The 24,381-nt window shown below is 45.3% G+C and overlaps 3 protein-coding genes across 11 annotated transcripts in view; 1 reads left to right on the top strand and 2 right to left on the bottom strand.

Annotated features, from left to right (window-relative positions):
• The window catches only part of LOC130523696 (calmodulin-binding transcription activator 1-like), a 41,461-nt gene extending 31,528 nt beyond the window's left edge, over positions 1-9,933 (bottom strand). For 5 of the 8 annotated variants that reach the window (XM_057029120.1, XM_057029118.1, XM_057029115.1 and 2 more), the window contains exons 1-3: positions 9,774-9,932; positions 7,764-7,859; positions 2,806-2,909 (exon numbers count right to left, since the gene is read on the bottom strand). In XM_057029120.1, coding sequence (XP_056885100.1) covers positions 2,806-2,909; positions 7,764-7,859; positions 9,774-9,798 — 225 coding nt within the window. In that variant the 5' untranslated portion in view covers positions 9,799-9,932. Of the gene's footprint in view, positions 1-2,805; positions 2,910-7,763; positions 7,860-9,773 lie in introns of all 8 variants that reach the window. The other 3 variants (XM_057029114.1, XM_057029112.1, XM_057029119.1) reach the window with 2 other exon arrangements.
• Positions 9,934-12,191: 2,258 nt separating this feature from the next.
• LOC130524027 (dnaJ homolog subfamily C member 11-like) lies at positions 12,192-18,810 on the top strand. Its single transcript, XM_057029719.1, has 16 exons — positions 12,192-12,332; positions 12,964-13,093; positions 13,181-13,254; positions 13,374-13,475; positions 13,570-13,698; positions 13,830-13,952; positions 14,061-14,134; positions 14,230-14,419; positions 14,526-14,611; positions 14,897-15,013; positions 15,110-15,265; positions 15,400-15,469; positions 15,642-15,699; positions 16,209-16,351; positions 17,049-17,178; positions 17,256-18,810. Exons 1-16 carry the CDS (start codon positions 12,207-12,209, stop codon positions 17,279-17,281), a joined length of 1,734 nt encoding a protein of 577 aa, XP_056885699.1. The 5' UTR covers positions 12,192-12,206; the 3' UTR covers positions 17,282-18,810.
• On the bottom strand, positions 18,804-23,745 carry phf13 (PHD finger protein 13). 2 transcript variants are annotated; one of them, XM_057029720.1, is made up of 5 exons: positions 23,325-23,745; positions 22,361-22,462; positions 21,488-21,667; positions 20,989-21,409; positions 18,804-20,907 (listed from the first exon to the last, which is right to left on the bottom strand). In XM_057029720.1, exons 1-5 carry the CDS (start codon positions 23,367-23,369, stop codon positions 20,675-20,677), a joined length of 981 nt encoding a protein of 326 aa, XP_056885700.1. In that variant the 5' UTR covers positions 23,370-23,745; the 3' UTR covers positions 18,804-20,674. The 2 variants fall into 2 exon arrangements, with proteins under 2 accessions (XP_056885700.1, XP_056885701.1); XM_057029721.1 differs by having other exon boundaries at positions 20,989-21,406; positions 23,325-23,744.
• Positions 23,746-24,381: the final 636 nt, after the last annotated feature.

Raw genomic sequence — 24,381 nt, forward strand, 5'->3', positions numbered from 1 at the left:
AACCAGTTTCCTTTTTCCTGGAAATCTATATTTTAGCCTTGTGTAGGGACAAATATGCACACATGACAAACTTTCTCATCACTTGTGTAATCGCTAATCCATAATAATAAAATACCAACGGTCTTAATTACTTTCTCTAGGGAAGAACCAAGGCTGAGGTTATATTTTTGTGGCTGGTGGTTTCTAAGGAAGAGATAAGGCTAAAGCTTGGCTGTACCTAAAAGTGATCAAATATTAATGCGTATTTGGAGGCAGCTCAGGAATGTTTTTATTGAGAAACATTACTCACTGAAACAGCAGAGGGTGCTCCAGCTCCTTCGCTTTATGCAGAGCCATCGCGTAGCCTTCACTTGAGCTTTTATTACCTCTGCATTTGCAGTGGCTGATGGTGGAGATTTGGTTTACATCTGCTTGGATTGGCCCTCTCCCAATGCTGCAGCTGCTGTACGTACGGACTGCCTAGCACACAGGGTATTCAACATGCCTGTGGCGTATGGATGTACAGAAAAGGGAAGCGCTTAGCTTTAATTGGATTATGGGAAATTTGTGGAGGTCTGTGCTCTCCGACTGCTGTGAGACAGCAGGAGAAATCACCATATACTATTTTTCTGATGTCTTTCCATGTGTTTCTATCACAAGAGGAAGAATTTCATGGGAGCGCCATCATGCATCCCCCAGAAGGAAGCCACAGAAGAGCCAGTCTACACAGTCAATAATTGCTCTGCGTTCTCATTTTTCGATAACAAACACACTTCATAACCATTATTACGAAAGGAACTGAGCTCTTTGGTACTGGGTGAAGTTGCAGACACTGGCACACACCCACACAGAGACACACTGAGAGCAAGAAAGTGAAAAATAAATGGAAGGCTTCGTATGTGACAGCTGGTTCAAATTCCATCTATTATGAGCCCAATCAATACTGGATGCACACGCGACACACCAGTAAAATAAAGCGACGGCTTATGATGACTTTAATTGTCAAAACACTGTGAATAAAACCAAAATAATTACAGCAATGCCTGAACTAAAGACAGCTAATCAGTATACATAAATTCATTATTTTGTTCCAGCATCCATGGAGTAATCACCTATCGTTTATAAATTTAACAGATACATTTACACATGTAGGCAGAGACGCACCCACAGACTGAAATACATACATACAGGAGACACACAGCGAGCATCCACACAGCTCCTCCGGAGAGCACGGTGCAGTAGTAGCAGCAGACACAATGGGGTTTAAGTATGCAGGAAACTTTATGCCTGGGTGGAAAAGGGAGCTTTGAAGGAACCCGCCGAGGGACACCCAACCTCTCCCTGAACAGAGTCAGTACCTTCCCATCATAGAAAAAAGAGCGAGGGAGGTAGAGGGGAAAATGAAAGCTAGGGGGGCAAGTTGGAAGGGAGACTGGAGAAAGATAGATATGCAGACAGGTCAGGACAGAGGGCAGCCGTGCACTTTGGTCTGAGCCTATCGTGTTGGTTCACTGGTGGACGCGCACACAAACGTGCCTGCGCACACATACACACGCGCTATTAATTTCACGTGCGCAAACTGTGTTTAACTCCCACTATGACCTTCATTAAGATGGATTGCATGAAAAATGTAATGACTTTCCTGAGAGAAAAACCACAGGCCAAATCAGCTTTGCATTGCATAATAATGGTAATCAATAACACCGATGCACAAACACACATACATAATGGAGTGCTCAGCCTGCACATGGAGAAAATATCTCCGTGGAAGCCGACCACATCACGGCGGATGGAGTGTACCACCATTGAAGAGCAGCTCAATAAGGAGCTGTTGGTGATAATTGTCCGGGTTCATTTCCAGCCAGCAAACACTTCCAAAAGCTAACAGCTTCAGTCGGGAACAACATGCACATATGTCGAGTTTATCTTTGATCCTGATATAAAGGGATGGCCCAGCCTAATTTGACCTCATTTTACATTTTAAGGCATAACCAGCAGCCTTTATAAAGTTATCTGCTGCGAATGTGATGTCACCTTCAGTCCAGAACAGGAAAAAAAAGATTCAAAATACATTGGCAAGAATTAGCCAGCACTTTGCGTAAAGCCTAAAATTGTCAAAGCACACCAAAGCTTCTAACATATGGGTAATGCAAAGAAAAGAAAAGGACCAAAAAAAAAAGCCCTTGAGTTAACTTAACTTGCCTTCATGGCCAAATCTTCTGAGTGCGTGTTCACTACATCGCAGCTTTTCCCCTCTCTTTTCTCTGAATGTTGTTGTGAGGGCAAAATAACAAGGTGTGCTGTAAATGAAATATCACAAAAGGCGAAACAGAAAAATCTTCAATCAGCGGGAATGTGCCATAATCTCAGCTGCCTTTCCGTGCTTCCATAGCAACAATGGTAGGTTCAGATAACAATATTTATCTAACTGACCGAGGGCCTTTTGAGGCAAGTAACAATCAACAGAGGAAACATTCAATCTGTAGCCTCATTTCTTCTTTCATAGCCTCGAAGCCCTGTATATTTGGAGACCCCGGAGCCTCCAATTTCTGGGCCTAAACTCAGACTTGTTTGGAGTACAAAGCAAAATGCCCAACACGGAATGTGCAGCAACTGTAAGATTCTTTTGGAGGTTTGGGTTGATACCTTTTATTTCTTGGTGCCACAGTTTTAAGGTCATAAAAAGAATATCTGCCATTGCAATTTTTTTTTTTTTTTTTACCACCTCTTCATCTCTCGGTGTGACATTTGCCAGAGATGAGTCACCGGCGAGCAGTTTGTCTCGCTGTCATGGATATTTCCCTCTCGAGTGTTTCACAACCTCACCTCGTTGGTGTTCCAGCGATGGCGCTCCTTTGGCAGAGAGGAACATTTGGGCAGACACTCCAGCAGCTTCTTCGGAAGGTAGATCTTCAACTGGCCTGGATCATCTGGAGGGGCAGGAGAGGCGTGTGTGCGCGTGGAGGGGGTGAAGATAAAGGAAGATAGATGAGGGATGAGTGGGAGGAGAGAAATTTCTCATCAGACACAGACACACTTGTGAGACGAGAATACAAAAACGCTGCCGCATCTCTGGGTGGGAAAAAAAAAATCATAAACTTTGTTTGGCTGCAATTCAGTGGCTTGTTATAGCCTGAAGCAAGGGAATTTCCAGACAGATTTGTTCGGGGATATGAAGGACACATAATTAGTTTAATTAAAATAAATTTGTCAGTTTGGTAATTAGCCAGATTTCTGACAAAGAAATACAGGTGATAGCTTGTATTGACCAATAAATGCTTCTTCTAGTTAAAGAAACAGATGAAAGATGGCTTAATTTTTGTTCCCCACACAGAATATTGTTGAATAATATGCTGTATAATGCTCGAAACATAAGGGAACTAAGTCTTCTTGATTGTTTTGAACAATCTTTTGGGAGTGGCATGCTTAGATTTAAACAGCAGGTGGAAAACAGCTTTAATAAAAATCCATTATCGGTACATTCGGGATTGGTGACAATCAAGGCGGATAGCATGGGAATCTGTTATCCCCTCTAAAAGCAATGCCTTCCCCACCGGGCTATACAGACAGTTTAGTAATGAAGGCCAGACTCCAGACTAGCTCCTCCTGAGAGGAAAACCTTGTACGTGAGCTGGTGAGACATCAGAGCAAATACAGAGCGGGCCAAAACGCCGCTACGGACTGGTGGTGTTTAAATTACGTTCCTGGACATATACAATGTCCTTAGAGCTCCCAGCTTCTGAATAACAAAGCACTACAGTTAAGAACAGTAATTCACCTATCAGCCTTTGGATGTTCGTGTTTGAAATTTCTAACGGATTTCTGTCTTTTAATCATCAGCGACAGGATCATGCCAGGCATTAGCTGTGCATTCCTCCTTCGCTGTGTTTGAAAACAGTTTATTTGAGGGGCTCCTTCACAAACAGTGACATAAACAAGGAAATCCGTGGCTAAAAATAGGCTTCTATTGGCCTGTGTGTTGCAATCATGTGTTTGAGACCTGCGCCGGCAGACAGCTATTCCACCCTGTTGATAAAAGGATTTCTTTAAAACAGCAATAACACAATTGCCCTTACCCTTTTTTTCTTTGACTGTAATGTAGAGGAATATAAGCGGTTTGTGTAGTACTGGAGAAATCTTTGCTTTGCCACTCGTGCCACTGAAAATTGACACGGTGCTGCAGGATTACTGGTCAGAATGCCCCCACTCCTCCTCTCCTCCCACTGTCATGCACAAAGAATTGCCAAAACACTCAACGTGAGGAAAAATCCCTCTGCGCCTCGAGAAAATAGCACTCTACTAGTGAATCACTGTGCAAAGATAGAACCCCGAGTGTGTGTGTGTGAGTGTGTGCGTGCGTGTGTGTGCCTGTTTGTGAAGTTGTGCCCAATGGGTGTGCTGCTCTGAAGTCAAGGAGAGGGAGCACTCAAAGGTTATTGATAAGCATTTGAGTAGAGGACGTCCATTCATGACTCCCCAGGGAAGATAGGAATTATACTCTACCTGAGGGAAGATGACAGAGTGGGGGGGGCAAAAAGATTGGTGGGGCACTGGAGGGTCAGAGTGGGACATAGAGATGCGGGGAGACAATTAGCCGGAGACAGTTAGACGGAGAGTTAATGACAAAAAATTTAGAGGGAGCAGAGGATTGATTTGAAACGCACGAAAATTCCCAAGGACACGAGATGGAGCAAGGTAGCGCGGCGACGCGAGGGAAAGTACGGCCACGGGCGGGCTTAGTGGGAGCACAAAGGTATCCCAGCATGTGTGCCCAGGCACGTATTCTTCCCCAATCAATTATGCATTTATTAATAGAAGGCCTGAGAAGACAAAATTTCAAACAGGCGAACGATGCAGCAGCTTAGTTAAACAGCTGAATGGTGCAGCTTAGTTAAAGCCTAATTTCTTTTAAGCAGCAGTACGGCCTCGCTGCCGTGAATGCCAATCAGCCCCTAAACTCCACCCCTCCTGGCTACAGCCCCCCCACACTCCCCCTCCCCCCACTGTTCTGTAGAATTCTCATCAGCCTCGCCTTTGAAATGTACCAGAACCAGCACATCCAACAGGCCCAATGTGCACGCGTGGGCGCACACACATGCCTCAGACATGCAAAGACATGTGACCGCCATCATTTTCATTGATTTCTGGTTGAAACATATACGATGAAAAATAATTAAACACAAATAAATGTTGTTCAATAATCGAAAAATGGAAAACCAGAAGCTCATAGATCATCTTTGCCTTTCCTTGAGATTATCATGAATTGAATGGAAAACTCGACAATACATAATAAAACAATTCATTTTCTCTTTTATTCCCCTAATGAATCTGACAAATGAGTCCTCAAGTCAAAACACAACAATCATTTTACTTTTTAAAGTTTTTTTTTAAAAACATAAACCAAGAGCAAGACATTTTCAAATCAGCACGGAGCCCACTCCATAATTTCACACCCAAAACTGAGGCACATCTGTATTCAGCACTTGTTCTCACATTAGAAGTCCTCTAGAACTACTCTTTTCTTCTCTCATATTTAAAAAAAGGATTGAATGCCACTGGGAACTCTGTTGGTCATCACTCAACAGTGCACAACATCTACAAAAAAAAGGCCTTACAGCATTTGAAAAGCTGATTATAATTCATAATATGTAGTTTTATTCAATATTCTAATGGCTCTTTACTGTAGTTTTATCAATGGGTCTCTATTCATTTTGTATGCATTTCTGCACCTTTCAACACTCTGACATATATGGGATTATAAATGAATCGTAGAATCTGTTAAAAATAAGAAGTCATTACATTCAGCAAACATGCGAATCACAGAGTTTCTCAGAATGATGTTTTTGAGACCAGTGACCTTGATGCCAGCCTCTCTTTTGAAGCACATCTTTATAGACACGTACAGCATCTCGAGCCGCCCTCACATGGACTCGCGCTGCTGACAAGGAATGGAAGACCAACTTTGCAGATTTGTTGAATGCTGATGAGCTTTAACGCCCCAAGGGCCTCTATTGGGTGATTCTAACAATTCTGAACCAGCGCATGTATCACTATTAAAAAAAATATACCGCCTGGTTGCTATCGCAATTGTCTTTTTAATCTGTTTCAAATGGCTCTCGCTGGAGCTGTGCTGTGACACGGGGCAAAAACTTATCTTTTGTTTCCAGCTACCCAGAAAAAAAAAGCAAACCACCCTGGGACAGGGTGAAAACGCATCTGAATATGTAAATTCAGAAATGGTTCACATTTGTATTTGTATTTGAGAACATAAAAGTCTTTGAATACCTACAAAGGTTGGTCTGACTCCCTAAACAGTGCGCCACCAATCCATATATCACTCACCGAATTGCTAATGTATAGCAAAAAAGGAGTCCAAACAATTCCCGCATGCTAATGTGGAGCTTCTGGCGAATGAAGTCACTAAGTGAGAACGTGGTTTAAAGAGAAAATATACAAAGTGAAACACTGGTGTCTTATCAGCTGCAACAATTTAGCCGAATCACACAGAACAGTGGCCTCTGATTGATGAATATTTTACCTCATAAACCTGTCATCTCCATATTTAACATAGAAACAAGCCAATGCCCTTGTGAGATGGCTGTCAGTTAATTATAAAACTCTGCTCAGTAAAGACAGGAGAGAAAAAAATGCTCCAAATGCAACTCTTAACTCTTCCCCAACTGATATTAGGGGGCGTCAGGGGAAATTTTCGTGTTCCCCCCCTCCCGTTTTCAGTATGAAATTAATGTGACAGAAAGAAAGGCTCATTGCACAGCAGCTAGATGGAGGGGTGGGGTGGTGGCGGGGGTGGGGGGGGGGGGGGTGCAGGAGGGAGAGAGTCGGGGCAGAGGGAGGAGAAAAAGGGGAGCGTAGGACGGGATGAGTGAGAGTGCAAGAGGAAGAAGGGGGGGGCGAGAGGAAGAGGGAAAGCAGAGGAGGGGGGTAAAGATGGGCATGCATGCTAATTTTATCATTCTGCTGATAAACTTTTCCTCCAGTAATCCTCCAGCTGGGACGTGAGAAAAGATAGGAGACGGGGAGAGGCTCAGGAAGTCTCGGCTCATATTAAACAGCCATCCTAAACAGAACTCTGTGTTCTATTCTATTCTAGCTCTTTCCACATTTTCTCTTCGATCCGTCCTGGCTGTCTTCTGACAGTACGGGTGTCTCTTGTCACTTTTGACAAAAGGAGAAGGTTCTGGTGGGGGTATGAGGCCATCTGCTCAGAAACAAACCGGGGCTACACAGACACGCACATCACACACACACCACGCGTTTCTGTCATATGTTCTGAAATCAATAGGGAATCAAAGCAATCAATGTTTTTATAGTCCCTCTAATGCAAAGGGTCCAGTAACAAACAGTCGCATGCACGGCCAACCATGCAGTGACCCCAGATTACACACTCCATCTCACTTTAGTTTAACCAGGCCTACTGAGGATTATGGATACATAAAGCCATGTGTACAGATTAGGTATGGCAATAAACAACCGATAGCCAAACTAAGCTCCACCATCTCTGTGGCAATGCACGGAGTGTGTGTGTGTGTGTGTGTGATGCTGTAGTGGTATGCATGAATAAACATGACGTGTAACAGATCTGAATAGAAAATACATCTCAGCAGTGCGCGCGTGTGCGTCTATGATCAGCGCAGATGAGAAGAGGACCTCAGTTCCCACATCACATTATCCTGCCAGAAGGCTTTTATACTTGCTCCCAGAGTCACCCAGTGTACACACACACACACCCAAACAAGTGTGAAGAGCGTTTGTGTGTCCCTTACTGTTGGCGTCAGTATCATCACTCTTAGGAGGGGCGTGTCCAGTGTAACCAACTGCGATCCTGACCATTCGCTCTGGGTTTCTTATCTTCTTTACTCCTAAAGGTAGAAGAAGAGGAGACATTAGACGAAGGTTTCCCTGGCAGCAGAAACCCGACGGTAGTTCTACCTCCTGTGAAACTCGGTGAAACAATATTCCCTGTGATGTGCATGTGTGCCGATTAGCGGACTTGCATCCAGCGTGTCTCCTCATCGATTGGCCACAGTAGATGCACTGCCTCCATGTCTGTGACTAACTTGTACCCAGCTTTAGGTTCTCCTCTCTCTCATCACTTCTCTGTTTCCCTGACCACTGTTGCTATGATACAAAGTAGACCAACTAGCTCAAAGGAAGATGGTCTTCCACGCTACATGGTGGACGTCCTTCTCTCGCCCAGTAGCAGTAGGCCGCTGATCGCTGCCATGCACATCTGCCAAGGAATGGGATGAGGTGACAGGCGCCTGCATTTCATCTGCTATTTATTCAGGCTTGTAAATTATCATGTCCTCTCCACTCAGAGGGCAACAGCCTCTCATTCTTTTAGTGCGTAAATGTTTGCGTGAGTGTCGGTGCAGTACAGTGGGGCAGGGGGATGGTTTTACAATTATATGGTACAGTGCCTGCTGAGCAGCCCATGGGCCATCTGTCTCATCATGGGTTCAAGTTTTTTCATGCAACGGGACTCCTCAGCCATGGCCTCCCTCCTGCCTCCAGCGCGCCTTCATATTTTTACAGTACAAACCCATCTACAAGAACACCTACAAATCTGCCAGGCAAATGTTTGACATGGTGCAGCTGATGTTTTAAAATAATGGAGCATGAGAAAACGTCTCCCAGCACCTCCCCCTATACAGTAGTGGTGAGAGGATTAGAGACTTCTGCCCGTTTCTCAGTCACTTTGCTGAGAAAGCGATCAGAGGAATCAATTCAATTATGATAAAAAACTCATGTCAATGATAACGCCAGAGCTCTGCTTGACATTGGTGCACAGTTGTGGGACGAGACGTGTCTTCCGTGACAACATGTTCAACGTAAAATTCAAACAGGCCGAAGAGAAGCGGCAAATGATTATTGCATGATTTGAGAAATTGATTATATTAAAATAAACTGGTTCTGAACATCCCATAAATAAGTCAGAGACAAATAAATTGGAGGTGAGAAACTGTCAGCAGTGTGTCGTAATAACAACAATAATAACAACAACAACAACAACAACAATAATAATAATAATAATAATAATAATAATGACCTCAGGAGTTTATTTCTGTGAGTGAAAAGGGGAAACAGACCTTCTTGCGAATGACCTATCAACACTTTCAAAAATGGAACCTATTTATAGATATCACCTGACTAAAGTAAAATATAAACATGCAAAACAAACACATAAACACACACACAGAATTGTGATTAAAATAAAATGCCCTGGAGGTTCTGAGCCAATCGACACTTCATCGGCAATAAATCGACAATGTAATACTTCACTTTGAGCTTGAATGCCTAATTCATCTTAATACAGAGATCGCAGACACTGGTACTAGAAGATACATAAACATAGGCGCACGCACGGACGCACGCACACACACGCACACACTGAAAGCATCTGAATTCCTTCAGCGTGAACCGTTCTCATCCTCTCATCCATCCTTGCCATGCTAAACGCCTGAAAAGCACCCATAAAGCAGCTGCTCTGATGGAGGCGCTGGGGAGGCTTTAATGGGGTAGAAACTAGCTTAGCCTTTCGGACTGACTCGGAGCCCACTTCTTCTCTGTTATTTATCTGCTGTCGGTTAACCGTGCTCCATACAGCCGCTGCTTCAGCACCAGTGTCCGTGCTTTCGGGACGGGCTGGAGGAGCGGGGAAGCCCTGCCGCTCTCCAGCTCCCCTTCCCTCCCCGCGTCCCTTCTACGACCCGTCTGAAAGCCAAACATCGGGACCCTGCCTCCCGAGATAAACCCCGTTATTTCTCTCTTACCTTCCGGCTTGTTTTCGGCAGCCATTTCCCCTCCGCCGCGCGCCTCATCCCTCCTCCTCCTCCTCCTCTTCCTCCTCCTCCTCCTCCTCCTCCTCCTCGACCTAGTGGTGATGAGGTGTGTGGGGACGGGGGGGGGGAGGGGGGACGCGCGTGCACAGAGAGGACAGCTCAAGGAGGGGGCGTGGCTATGAAAAAAGGGGCGGCGGGACGAGCCTGCCGCTTTCCGCGAGATTATTGGAGCAAACGGCGAGAATGGACAGCTGCGGTCCGGCTCGCGCTCTTCTCCCTCTCTTCCATTATTCCCATTGTCCCCACCCCCTGACGTACTCTCTGTCTCTCTCTCCCTGTCTCTCTCCCTCGCCCTCTCTGTCTCTCTCCCTCGCTCTCACGTCACTGAACGATGTCTGTATTCGAGGACACCTTGACAGCCTCCCACAGCATCATCATCATGCTCATCATCGTCTCTCTCTCTCTCTCGTTCTCTCTGTCTCTCACACACACCAAACACACGCGCGCGCGGGTTTGCGTGTGCAGTTTTTAAACATGCCGTAATCAATCCTTCGTAAATAAAGGTCTGTCTTTTAGGGCTGACATTGGACCTCCCCGTCCTGACAAGGTTATAGTGTGTTCCCAAAAATCTGCTCCCCAATTTTTGACTTGGAACCAGAGGACCGTTTTGCGGGAAAAAAAAAACTGGATTTAAAAAAATAAAAATCTCATCTGGCCGTTAATTGGCTGGTCTCCCAGCGCGTGTCTGGAAGACAGCGGCCTGCGCGCGCCCTTGATCTCCAGATGGGCCGGATGCTGCCGCTGCTGTCATCCAACGTGGTGCTGAAGCGCGCGGAGCTGTCCTTTCAGCACCGCGCGCGCCTCCGCCCCGTGCACACAGGCGACGCGCTCGCTCGGAAGTGAACTCGAGGATAGCTGAGGCGAAGACTTTAAGCCTGAAAATCAGGTGTTTCTCCGGTGATAATTGCTCAATTTCTAATAATGGATTTGCGCTGAATCCTAATTTCGACCCGTCGCGAGCTGTCGCTCATCCACATCAAAGGCAAAGAGAGGAGAACACGCTCGTGGCTGCTTTCATTTGTTCAAAGTGCATCGTAGTGTATTGTATTTAACCTTTGTCAGAGATCGAATACACTACACGTTGTAATAATACGAAAGTCTGTATCTATTGTTAGACTGGATTTTAGAACAGGCAATAATCGCTTTTACATACAAAAACAGCACATTTCAAACTCTGGTGCTACTTTTTCGATATATCTACAACAACCTCTGGACTGAAAATATGGCTGCATCATGGAAAATCTGTTTTGCAGCCCAAAAGCCACTGTTGTAAACTTATGAGAAAGCAGCATTCGCTTATTAAACTCAGTCTTTTCACCACTAGTTGCCGCAAAATAATTCACACTGGACTTAAGACTGTAATCACATGTAGCTTTGTATGGCAGGTGTAGCAGAACAAACAATATTCTGAAAAAGTATTGAAATGATATAAATGACAATAGGTTAAATAAAATGTGCACAGTTTATATATGACAAGCAAATCAAAATTGCAATATAGCAATCAGGGCTGAATATTACACTCAATAATAATGACTTCCTATAGCCCCTACAATACGTCAAACACCCTACTTAGGATTATGCAAATAGTATTAATAATTTAACTTAATTTAATGTATTTTTTAGATAAAAACTGTTTTGCTCAAAAGTAGTGAAGCAATAGCAGCATGAACTCTGGTTCAGAGATGCCCAATGGTCTGCCTACAAGGCAAAGCTGGAGCTATCTAAATTTACTTTGGCCTTCTAGATTTGTTAATGGTGCGTATTAAATAATAATATTAAAACCTATTTATTCATTTTATTATTTATTTTGTGTGTTCGTGGAATATGCCATACCACAATTATTCAGTGGGCTTTACTGCAGAATCAATGAAGAGAACAGTATATACATGATCACTTTGATTTTTACAAGAACAGATTTCATATGTTTTGATCTGGAAAACCTCTGTATATTTTGACTTATGACAAAATAATTTTTATTTTCTTTAGTAAAAGGACTAATTCAGTAATGGGAATTAGAGAATTTATGATCCTTTTAGCTGCTAGGATCTTAACAATAGCCTAGACGCATTAAGTGATTGCTTTTGGCCTTCTGTAGAGCTCCATGTTTGGCACTTGAAAGTATAAAGTTGAACACCAAAACAAACCGTGATCTAAGTGAGCGGTTGGTCCGCCAATCAGGAGGAGCGACGTAGACGTGAATAACCAACATCCTACAGATTTCTCTCACTGATCAAAGAAAGATTTAACAAAAAGTGTTCCAAAGACGCAATAAAAGCAAAAAAAATATATATAAAAAAAATCCCTGCTTTTTGTCAGAGCTCAAACGTGAAGCGGGCAGCAACTTCCGCTCTTTGCCGTCAACCAATGAGCTGTGAGGGCTCTGGAAGAGGAGGCGGGGCTAGAGCGAGCGCAAACATGGCGGCGTCCTTAGATGATGATTTAGAGCTTAATAACCAGGACTACTACGCTCTACTCAACGTCAGGAAGGAGGTTTGGTCTATTTTATAAACGCACATCATCAGATCGTGACAAAACCTTCAGTATGGCTGCCTTTTTAAATGCTTCTGATGCAAACGTCCGCGGTCGGTGCATCCTTCGGTCAGTCCGTGGAGCCTGATGCCGGTTTGTGACGCGAAGCACTGGGCTGTTTAAAAATGCCCTTTGTAGAGATGAGTAGAACAACCTACGTTGAATTTGAACAGTTTTTGTACTTGTCTACATTAATGGACACCTTTTGTAATTAGTCTTGATATTAGGGAGGCCTGGTTGGTTACTGTACAAGTACACATTAGCTGGGGACTATTTAGCATTAAAGGTCGTCACTTATACTGTAGTCTAAAAACAAGTGCAATACATGTACTTTACTGTGTTTGGTTGCTCTTTTTAAAGTATGTTCATTGGAAATTGCCAGTGCAGCATTGGCATCAATCACACGGTCCATTAACTGACAATTAACCTGTAAAATACTTTGGAACACCAACCTCTCCTAACTGTGCACATTTACACTACATTGTCTCTCATATATTATATTTACATGTTTTTAGACATGCCCCACTATAATCACTTAATTACACATATTAATTGTAATATCATTCTGTACCAAATACTGTCCTCCTTACAGGCAACATTAGAGGAGCTCAAGGCATCATATCGCAGGCTCTGTATGCTCTATCATCCTGACAAACATCGAGATATAGAATTAAAAAGCCAGGCTGAACAGCTGTTTAACCAGGTGCGCCAGGCGTATGAAGGTAAGGATGCTTCAGTTATGCACCAACATGATACTTGAAAAGTGCATATATATGTGCAGACTGAGTAGTTGTTGCCTTTTTCCCCAGTCCTAAGTGATGAACACTCCAGAGCCATATATGACATATTTGGGAAGAAAGGGTTGGAAGTGGAGGGCTGGGAGGTATTTATTCTGTCTAACATAACCTTTTTCACCTAAGGTTGAGTGTTCTTGTCATTACCTTATAAATATATTTTTAGCATAACGCTACAACCTTTACCTATGGCAACAACGGTGTGTAGGTGGTGGAGAGAAAGCGAACTCCAGCAGAAATTCGAGAGGAGTATGAAAGGCTACAGAGAGAGAGAGAAGAGAGGAGGCTGCAGCAGAGAACTAACCCCAAGGTCTTTTGAGTCAACCTATCCCTATCTACTTTCCCCCCTGACATGTGACTTTATAAACATATTTACATGTATTGTTCTTTAAATTATTATTTAGGGCACAATTAGTGTTGGAGTAGATGCAACAGATTTGTTTGACCGCTATGATGAGGATTTTGAAGAGATGCCTGGAGGGGGGTTTCCTCATATTGAAATCAACAGGATGCATATCTCCCAGTCTATAGAGGTGCAACAACACACACTGTCACTTCAGCTTATTATTTATACGTATTCATCTTATTATACACAGTTTAAATGAATTGCTTCCATCTTACACAGTTATATGTAGTTGCATCAAGCGTCACTGTCTCTCTTCAGGCTCCTTTGACAAACTCTGACACCGCAGTGCTGTCAGGTTCGCTGTCTACACACAATGGAACTGGAGGGGGCAACATTAACATGACAATACGACGAGTTACATCAGCCAAGGGCTGGGGCGAGGTAAATAGGCACAACACCAAGCAGCTGGGATTATACGGTGTTTGTTTTGTTGTGTTTTACACATGCATGCCTCAATATCAGTCAATTTCCTGTGTTTTGTCTCTGCAGGTGGAATTTGGTGCAGGAGACATACTTGGACCTCTCATTGGGTTAAAGATGTTTCGCAACATCACTCCACGGAGGTCAGGCCAGGGAAGAACACACGCTGTATTAGCATATGACAGCCGTTCTCTCTTTGTTGTTCCTTTTTAACTGTTTCTGTCATCTCTTTTCACAGTTTCTTGACAGCTCAGGGTGGTTTGCAGTTCTCTCCTCGAGGTTTGCGGCCAAGCTGCTCTCTGATGACAGCACGCCACCTGGACCAGAACACCATGGGTTATCTGCAATGGCGCTGGGGGCCCAACAGTGCCATGACTACCAGTCTGGTCAGAGACACAAAGAGCAGTCACTTTACGCTCGCTTTGCAGGTACATATAAACAGCGGGTTTATGAATATATTCATATGGACAGAAGCTACATACAACATTTATTTATATGTTCTAAATCACTTTTCCTCCCTCCCCACTGTCCCAGTTTGGGGTGCCTCACTCCTATCTGATGATGAGTTACCATTACAAGTTCCAGGATGACGACCAGACAAAAGTTAAAGGCTCTGTTAAGTAGGTTTTCCAGTTATCCTGTTTTGAATGAATTAGTCACTATGAATGTTCACACCTCAAGTATTGTTTTATATAATCCTTGCAATTTTAAAGGGATTTTCTAGTCTTTTGTTGTTTGTTATGTTAGTTGTAATCTGAAAATTAAAATCATTTGCATGCAATGAGGAGAATTGAAGAATTGCACAACAGGATTAAAAAAGAGAATAACCACTTTAGACCTCCAAAACAGTTTTCACACTCCCACTGTGTACGGTAATTGTTTTCCCGACTTTCTTGCTGTTCCAGGACAGGCTGGTTTGGCACCGTGCTGGAATATGGAGCAGAGAGGAAGATCAGCCGACACAGTGTCCTGTCAGCCACTGTCAGCGTTGGTGTCCCTCAGGGAGTCACCCTCAAACTCAAGTACTGTCTACTGGTCAACTCCTAATAATTATTATAAAAATGATTATAATTCTCCCCACATCAATTATTTACGTATGTTCTCTTGTATCTCTGCAGGTTGGCACGTTCCAGTCAAACCTATCTGTTTCCAATCCACCTAACAGATCAGCTTTTACCCAGCGCTGTCTTCTATGCGACTGTTGGGCCCCTGCTGGCCTACATGGCCATCCACAGACTGATCGTCATCCCATATACAAAAGCACAGAAAGAAGAGTCAGTCTCCCATTTTATTATGATGCTCAAACAGGATTTTATTCCACCACCGTAGTAGAGAATTATAATACCACTTATAGAGGGAGAGTCCTCTGAGAAACCAGGCATCTTCTCTGTGTTTATTTGCTTCTCAGAGAGCTGGAGCTGCAAAGGAAGAGCTCAGCCACAGACATTGCCAAGAAGAAGCAGGAAGCAGAGTCTGCTGTGAGTACTGGCACATGCAAACATGCAGTTATCCGCTGCGTGTGTGGCATTATTGATCACTGCTTGTGGGTTCCGCTCAGCTCACTTTGTCGAAAAACTTTTTATGCTTTCACTCTCCTCCTTCCCCCTCCCCCATCTTGTTCTTATTCTTTCTCCCTCGGTTCCTCTGTAGGTTCTGCTGATGCAGGAATCTGTGAGGAGAATCATAGAAGTGGAGGAATCTAAGATGGGTGAGAACACACACACACACACACACACACACACACACACACACACACACACACACACACACGCACACACAGCGGATGAGCCTGAATTTTTTTCTTAGTTTACTTTGCACCATCAGTCAAAACTTGGTAAAAATATGTAAAATGTAATTCTCACACACACAAACACACACACACACACACACACACACACACACACACACACACATACATCATGATGCCATTTATATGATCATGTCTTACTTCCATCATCCATTGCCGTAAATCAAAGAATGATCAAGCTGCTCATCTTAACCTTGTACGTGGGCAGTAAAATCCTGAACGCTAGCAGGCTGATGTTAATGCTTTTTATGCCCTGTTATTTTTGCAGCATAGGCACATGCTGAACACTTTATGGCGTGTTTACCTGTCCCCTCTGAGGCTTAAAACCAGTTTTTGCGCTGTAATTTAAATCACAGGTTATATAAACGTCTGGCAGCTACCTAACACTTGTATCTTGTATTACTGTCCAGGACTGATCATCCTCAACGCCTGGTACGGGAAGTTTGTCTCAGAAACCAGCCACAAGCAGGAGAAAGCAAAGGTCATTGATGTCACTGTGCCTCTGCAGTGTCTGGTCAAAGACTCTAAACTCATCCTCACAGAGTCCTCTAAGGTCAGTGGGTCTGTTTCCACATTTGTAGAGAGCTAATCAAGGCAACAGCCAGTCTTTCATTATGCATGTAAATAAACACCTATGATGTCAGAACCTCTGCCAGTGAACAACATTGATCACCTCATCACAGTGCAGTACATCCTGATAACGCTGGTCCCCCCAAAAGAGTAATAACTTCTACAACATCTCAAAAGCTGCTCAGGAACTCCCCAAGGAATGTGGCAAAGAGCCTAATGTTGGGTTTCTCTTCAAACCTCGCAGCTCCAAATCCAATTGGATGACCGTGTGACACGCGTGAAAAATTGTGAGCGGTTTTGATTTTGTTCAGAACAATGTTTTGGTGGGTGTAATGGGTTAACTTCACGTCCACGTGGATGCCAGGATCCAGGGTGTGCCAGCAGAATATTGCGATATAGCGAGATGATCAATGTTTCACTTCGACTTTGTGTGCCAACCGCTGTTTATTACTGGGTGTGAATTTCTGAACACTTTTCTTGTTCTGGTACATTATCAGCGCCTGCTCGATTTAGAGACGGGAGCAGAACCCACCCAAGTTTCCCAACATTTGGTGCAAACTTTTGCAGACTGTCGTGCTCCAGAGCAGCTGACCGGCCCAGAATTACCATGGAGCTGCTGTCACATTCATGAGGCCTTCAATTCTGTCACCTTATTAACAATTGCAACTTTTGGTTTGCAGGCAGGACTGCCAGGCTTCTATGACCCCTGTGTAGGAGAGGAGAAGAGTCTTAAATTGCTGTATCAGTTCAGAGGTGTGATGCACCAAGTCATCTCTGCAGACACTGACCCCCTGCGGATACCCAAACAATGTGAGTGGCCAGCCACGATAATCTAACGGCAGGTTACTGCGTCTCTAGGTTGAAATGATTGTTATTCTTCATTTCAGCTCACAGGATTGAGCCTGATTCCTAGGAGCCCACCACTTTTGGACCATCAGGCAGCAGCAGACAAGTACAGACGTTTTGTAAACAGGGAATGAAAGGAGGACGTCCGTCAGCGGCGGGGTTGGGAATCTCCTCTGATCCTCACCACCCATCCTGTTTGTGAATCAGTTTGCCAGGCGCCTGTGCTCCACCCTTTGTCAAAGCCCAGCTCTGAAGTTGGGCCTGATAGAGGAGCCAGCTCAGCGCTCCAGCAAGTTCATGTTTGTGTCTTTAATTTCTGACACAGTCCCTCAACTCCGCCTGCTGCCAGAGGCTTTGGCCCTGAGCAGAGTTTGATATCTGCACTACACAGAGGGCCTGGTTATCATCAGTGAGTTAAATGTGATGCCCGTGCGTGTGTGTTGACATTTCAGATGTTGGATGTGTACAAATGAGCCGTAGCTTCACCTCACAGGGCTGCGTTCCTTATTCCGTCGGTGCACTGTTTATTCCACAGTCATTCAGATGTCTATGCAGGAGGCCAGTCACATTCACTCATGATTTGTTTACTTGAGATGCTTTTTCATCCTGATTTATTATGTCTTTGGGTGACGTGCTGCTCGTGCTGGTGCCACTCAGTAATTCAGTCATCCAGATTTTCTATGAGGTCGGCTGGATGCTTTTTAAAGAGAACAGAGCGTAAATGAAGGCTGGGATTCGATTTGCATCCGTGCGCTTTGATTACGCCTTCAAGGTCGCTGCCAGAACATATATCCAACATGTTTTTAGAGCACAAATGGTCATAGTTTACGTTTCCTCGGCACACGTGCAGCAAAAAGCCTGTTCAGTGTTGCTATCAGAGCCAATGTGAAGGATAATAGAGCTGAGCCTCCTTTTGAGGGATAATGCTCAGTTCCTCTTTGGTCTTACCTGTATTCCAGTCCTCTGCCATGTATTTCATGTTTTGTTAAATTAGTAAGTTTACATGTTCTGTAAATAGTAGCAGAAAAGAGAACCACTACATGTATGTAAAGGGAAAGTTTTGTGTAACTTACCTCCACTGTGACTCGAGGTTGACATTTCCTATGATGCACTTTCTGTTCATCTGTAGATTTTATAAGAGTTAGGTTGTTTTACTGAAACTTTTATTCCCAAGTCTTGTCAGATATCTGAAAACTGTGGAATACGATAACATAGATAAAATAACATTAGCAAGTTTCAATGAACGTTCAACTGTATTCAGTCCTCTTGACTTCCAAAAATCCTCCTTTGATTCTTAATCTGTCAGATAGGATTGAAGCATAATAAGTTCCTTTTTTTTAAATTAATGCAAGTGTTCCCATTAGATTAACCGTATTGAACTGAATGTGTCCTTTAGGTTATAAAAATGAGCTGTAATATATTCCTCTGCTCTACTGCCACCGTGAGGCCAGGAGCAGTCTTGCACTTCTGCATCACGTGACCCTCCCGACGTGAACGTCAGTGTCCCCCCCGTCTTTTAAAGTCAGCAATAAATATAACCTGACCCGGCTCTTCCTGCAGCAACAAAACTGGAAATAAAGAACGAACAATTTAAAATGGCATCTCTTTATTTACAGTAGTTTACAAGAGTTTCACAGAAACGGTTTGCACCACAGAACAGACGACCTTTCTCAGTTATGGGATGGGACGACCCAGGGTCGGAATCAACTGTTGTATCACAATGAGAGTTGTCAACATTACGTACTTAAAAGACACAGGTGGGTTCCCTTCGAGACTCGACTGTCCTGAGAAACGGTTTAATAGCGTTTAGTCTGCTGTTGTGGGGGAAACCGTCACCACCTGGGTGACCGCAGGGTCCAAACGTGGACCAACATCTGGAGAGCTCAGAGCAGTGCAGGCATGGACACAACAGAGGGGTGGCGCTCTAGCAAAATAAATAGAAAAACAAAAAGACTCGGTCCGAGATCTAAATTGAGGGACAGTCCAAACTTTGATATGTCCTCTGGACAATAGCAACATTAAGTAACCCTCGACTTTTGGCACAAGCTCGGTTCAACATGCCTTGAACTTTGACATCACCCGGAGAAACAAACAAAAACAATTCAATGTTTGCAATACGTTTGTGGGAAACCTGCTCCTGTAGTGTAGATCCGCTGCTCGACGCGGGTTTCCAGGAATTAGACGGCTCCTGGACACCGACTGGACTCGCAGCCTTTTAATCTAAACGCCGCGGGCGAGGTTACCGATTCTGCACCGTAAAACCTGCTCGGACGCCCGGAGTCCCGAGGCTGGAGTCCGTTTCTTTTTCAGTATGGCTTTTATATATTATCAGCGACAGCAGATGGCACATGAATACTTAGTGGAATAAATATAGCTTCTTTTCTTTCCATTAGACATGCTGCGTCCTTCTGAAACGAGCCCCAAACGAGCCCGACCCGTAGCAGCGTGGGCCCCGCCAGCACCAGAGCTGGCCCATTGGACAAATAACGTTGCGCAAACATTTCCACTGGACTTCCACTGCAAAGTTCCAACACTGTTCTGGCTAGCTTTCCCCCTCTGTTGCTACTTACTCAGGACGGCCATTAGAGTTTCCTAAATAACGTCAGGTTTGCAGCTGGAGTTCAGAAATAAAAGTATCTGAATCTGCCTTTTTTTCCCTCTCTAATTTATCAGAAAAGAAACGGTGAATGCTCGATGCACAGCGTGTGTGCGGGAGATCCAAGTCACGTCTCGACCCGTAGAAGTAGCCTCGACTGGAAGACATTTTCATGGATTTAAAGGAAGAGCAACAAGCACTTTGGGGGCCTAAAAGCCTCAATAATCACCCGCTGTGGAACATAACCGCTCGACAGAACACTGCGCACGCACTAAAAGAGGAAGCAGATGTAAGTCGCTCACCCTACATCATTGTTCTACTGGATTAGAGCTCAGCTTAACACCATAGCACCATCTGAAGCAATTAACGCAACGCTTATCTCGTTTAAAATGGTCAGCTGTGACAACGGAGGCATCCGAGTGAAGCCGAATCCAGGTTATCGGAGCGGCATCGCGCGTCCCGCTGACATGGAAAACAAAGGAAAGTGCAGACCGTCTTCCCCTCGGCTCCCGGCGTGCACCGTGGCAGTTGTAAAGGTTTTCTCTTGATATGGCAGTTTCCAGTGTTCACGAGACACCGAGTCCCAACGCTAACAGTTAGCCGCTACGCTAACACGGGCTACAGACAGACACCTATTCTGTGATTGCCTTACGCGCAGAGTCTGTAAGAAAGCAGAGCCAAACCTCGGGAAATCTAAAATAGCACTCTGGCTGTCTTCAACGGGGTCAAAGGGAGGTCCGCACAAGTGTCACACTAGAAAACAGGAGTTCCTGGCTGAACACAGGGACCAGTGCTAAACCTGAATCGCAGGAGGGGACAGTCTGGAACGGAAGGGCTCAGAGTCCTCGATGCTCCGCCTGCTGGTCAGTCCAGCGTGTGTTTGCTGGGGACCGCGCGCGAGCGGTGGGAGCGGCGGGTGTCCTGGAGGCCGTGGGCCTCCCGGCACCTCTGGCAGACGTACGTCTCCGGCACGTGGCTCTTGCGGATTTTGGCGCAGGACAGGTGGATCCAGGTGTGACACTTGTTGCATTCGATCATGGCCCGGCCGGCGAAGGGCTTCATGCAGAAACACGTCACCAGGTCCCAGGAGTCGTCATCTGGGGGCAGAGGACAGAGAGTCAGGCTGGGACGAGCCGGAGTCGCCCTTCAACTACCGAGCAAGGTGGCCTTCGGCGTACCTGAGTCTACCATGATGTCCTCGTCCTCTCCTGAACCGTCTTCGTCTCGGAACACCACCTGCTTCCCCTGGCGGAACACCGTTCGGTTTCCCGGGAAGCCTTCCACCTTCTGCACCCTCACCACGCCTTCTTCGAGGTCTTGGCCATCCCAGTGCTGCTGCTCCTCGCTGGGCTCCTCCTTGCAGGGGACACTGCTGGGGAGGCGCTGCGGGGGGAGGGGGAGGGGGAGGGGGAGGGGGATGCTGATCTCGTCCTCGGGCTCCTCCTTGATTGTCTGCCCACTGAAGGAGACGGGGTGCTGGAGCCCCTGAGCCGACGGCTCCTCTCCGGCGGACAGCTGCCTCTCCTTCCTCCTCTTCTTCTTCTTCAGCTTGTCAGCTTTCCTGCGCTCGTCCGTGTGCCGGCCGGGGATCGAGTGCTGCTGACCAAACGGGACGCCAGAGTCAAAAGAGCTGGAGGAGAAGGCACGAGGGCAAAGATCTCTGGGAATTCAACTCACATCTTTTTTGGTGTGGCTGGAGAGCGGGCCTCCTGGCTGGGGACGCTTCCTGTTCCTGTCATGGGAAACCTTGGGGGGGCGCTGTGGGCAGGAGGTGGGGGGTCCAGGGGTCCAGCCATCGCTGTCAGCCGTGCTGCCAGTGCTGTTGGGGGGGCTCGAACTGCTGCGCAATGGAGAGTCCTGGAACAATAAACAGGGGGAAACAATGAATAGATTTTCAGGCGATGCATTTAAGAGGATACATGATTCTAAATATTAATAACTCCAGACTTCCATCAGTTTAGGGTGAACAGTCTTCACACTTAAAGAAAAACCTGAACCTCTAAAGTGAGAGGAACAGAAACCGGATTGTTTTTCCAGAAACATTTACAGGCAAAGCACTTGGGTTTTAGAGGTGCCACTCCTGGAGCACGGTGCAGGAATGCTGGGATTAGTGCAGACTCTCACTATCTCTGTTTGCACTCTGCAGGAACTATTCAGGGTTGATAAAGCACATTTGTGCGATGCCAGATTATATTTCTGCTCATAAATACTTCTACAGAACAAACCAAAGATTGGCAACAATGCAGCAGAGTCCGAGAATCACCTCCTACACTAAATTGGTGAACCTGCAGGCAACATCAGTGCTGTTGTGCTAGAATCAATATCGTACCCAGCCTGCATCCTAGGTCTGAAATGACATCCCATGATTTCTGATGCTTATGTGACAACATCAACATCGTAGATGATAAAAGTGGTAATCAATGGAGGTCTGGCGATAAAAATGGAGTTAATGTCACTGAGCAGCATGCCCCACATTAGCATTTACTATTAAAATGCTTGAATTAAACCATGAAAAGCGTGAACCCCCCCCCCCCCCCCCCCCCCACTCACCTCTTGAGGATAGGGGATGTAACCGGCGTAGGCCAGGACAAAAGTGCAGAACTTGTTAAAATCCTCAACCGTCCTCCTCCTCTGGTAGGGGGAAGAGAATCCCTGGAACAGCCAGTTCACATGAGTCAGAATAGACAGAAGCGACATGGCGTTGACACGAACACCGTTACAATATGGACACGGCGCTAACGGCAAGTCGCGACGACGTGAGAACAAAATCAAGTAAACATCAGCTAACACCTTGAAGCGATACAAGCCGCAATGTGACTGGAATAGAGGATTAAAAAGCGACCTTTTCTGATTGAGTGACTCTGGAAATTCCTTCAATCAGCCGCAGATTGACCCCAGTAAAGACGATAACGCGTTTGTTAGCAAAGGGAGCTAGCCTCAGACAACATGATAGATAACGGTTGCTAAAGTGATAGCTTGTGGCTACTGTCGGTGGAGTTCCCGTTGAAAGGAAAAAAGGAAGCAGTAACTCAAATCGATACAAAGCTTAAACCTGTCTAACAGCCATTAGGATGCAACTCCATAAATGTGGGCTAACTGTTAATTGAAGATTAAACGGGATAAGCGTTGCGTAAAAATAGGATGCTTGGCATCGTTAGCCAAGGTTTGCATTAGCATGCTTCGTAATAATGAAGGAATGTTTTCTTTTCGAGGAACCGTTTTAAAGCCATGGCCTTTTTTAATCAGATGACAACGAGCGCCAATACACAAAGTGCAGTTATAATTCCACATTCAACTGTATGAACGTGCACGTCCGAAGGTCCGACGCGTTTTACTGCAACTTATCCACTTTCTGCAACGCCGAACATTATGTCAACATTAGCACAAAGCTAACGCTGCCTGATCAGCAGCTGCTACATCGTGTGGCGTCAACCACGAACAAGTTCGCTATCACCGTTAGCATGCTAGCATGGCAGCAAACTATCAACTCTGAGAAGCTGACATGGACACTCACCTCCGACTGAAACGCATGGGACGTCGATGGGTTTATGTCACCCATCCTTACCAAGTAGCTGACCAGAGTGCGTCTTGTCACTGGCGGGACGGACCACGGCGAAAGCTCTACTGGATGCGACCGTAAACACTTAGCTTCTGACGGCTATGTGGCGATCTAAATGTCAACGTCCTAAATCCGAAGCAACAGTGTTCTTTTAGCTTTCGGTCTTTGCAAGTGTTGGGAGATTTCCCTCAGCCAACACTGGGAAACTAAGAAATGTATTTTAAAAAGCGTCGTGGTGGAAACGTCACTGTTATAAGTAGACGTTAGTAATAGTACTACTGGATACCCACAGACCTGTCTTCGATTGATAGTTGGACTGCTAGAGCTGGGGGAGCGGCTGTCACCAGCTGCCTGTCCCCCTTCTGGGTCTTCTTCACTACCGTCGGACAGGTGCAGCAGCGCCCCCTAGTGGCAGCAGAGCGCTTTAAACACGCCACAACACGGGCCTTTGAAACGTATGTAATGTGCCAAAGAAAGGAAAGTGATGATGGGCGGACTGGCGAAACTGGGAATGGTGGCCGGGGAAGAGAAGAGGATTTTATGAGGGAAAGAAGGTTTGATCTCGACTGAATTATTTAAAAGGATTTAAAGTTAGAAAAGAGAAGGGGTAACCGGCAGGTGGCAGTAATGCAACGTCACGGATGCCAACTGCAGTTAAAATCCATAGAAGAAGAAATTAATTCAGTCTCCGGAACTTCTGTTCACTTGTGTCTCCGCGCGGCGTTCGTAGCCAAAAAGAATCAAAACCTGATTTTAAGGCAAATATTTGCATTCAAGATGTCTAATACGAGATACGCAAACTTTCGATCACGGACTGGTGACTGTCGCGGCCGTCGAAGTTTTCGAAGAAGTTGGAAATATAGAGCGATATTACGAGGAAAATAAACGCCTGAGGAGCCTCATTCCCGTGACCCCTGACCCCGTGAGAAAGCTAACGAGGTTAGCTTTGTTAGTCTGTGTTAACCAGGCATTTACCCTCTGATTAGTTGGATTTAAAACTACATGAATAGTG

Source organism: Takifugu flavidus, chromosome 4, assembly GCF_003711565.1.
Source record: "Takifugu flavidus isolate HTHZ2018 chromosome 4, ASM371156v2, whole genome shotgun sequence".
NCBI lineage: Eukaryota > Metazoa > Chordata > Actinopteri > Tetraodontiformes > Tetraodontidae > Takifugu > Takifugu flavidus.

Coding starts and splice junctions, on each gene's coding strand:
- phf13 (XM_057029720.1), bottom strand. CDS start 23,369: ATGGGTGACATAAACCCATCGACGTCCCATGCGTTTCAGTCGGAG. Junction 22,463..23,324: donor CCCATGCGTTTCAGTCGGAG/GTGAGTGTCCAT, acceptor TGGCTGTTCCAG/GGATTCTCTTCCCCCTACCA. Junction 20,908..20,988: donor GGACATCATGGTAGACTCAG/GTACGCCGAAGG, acceptor CTCTGCCCCCAG/ATGACGACTCCTGGGACCTG.
- LOC130524027 (XM_057029719.1), top strand. CDS start 12,207: ATGAGCTGTGAGGGCTCTGGAAGAGGAGGCGGGGCTAGAGCGAGCGCA. Junction 12,333..12,963: donor TACTCAACGTCAGGAAGGAG/GTTTGGTCTATT, acceptor TCCTCCTTACAG/GCAACATTAGAGGAGCTCAA. Junction 15,470..15,641: donor AGCAGGAAGCAGAGTCTGCT/GTGAGTACTGGC, acceptor GTTCCTCTGTAG/GTTCTGCTGATGCAGGAATC.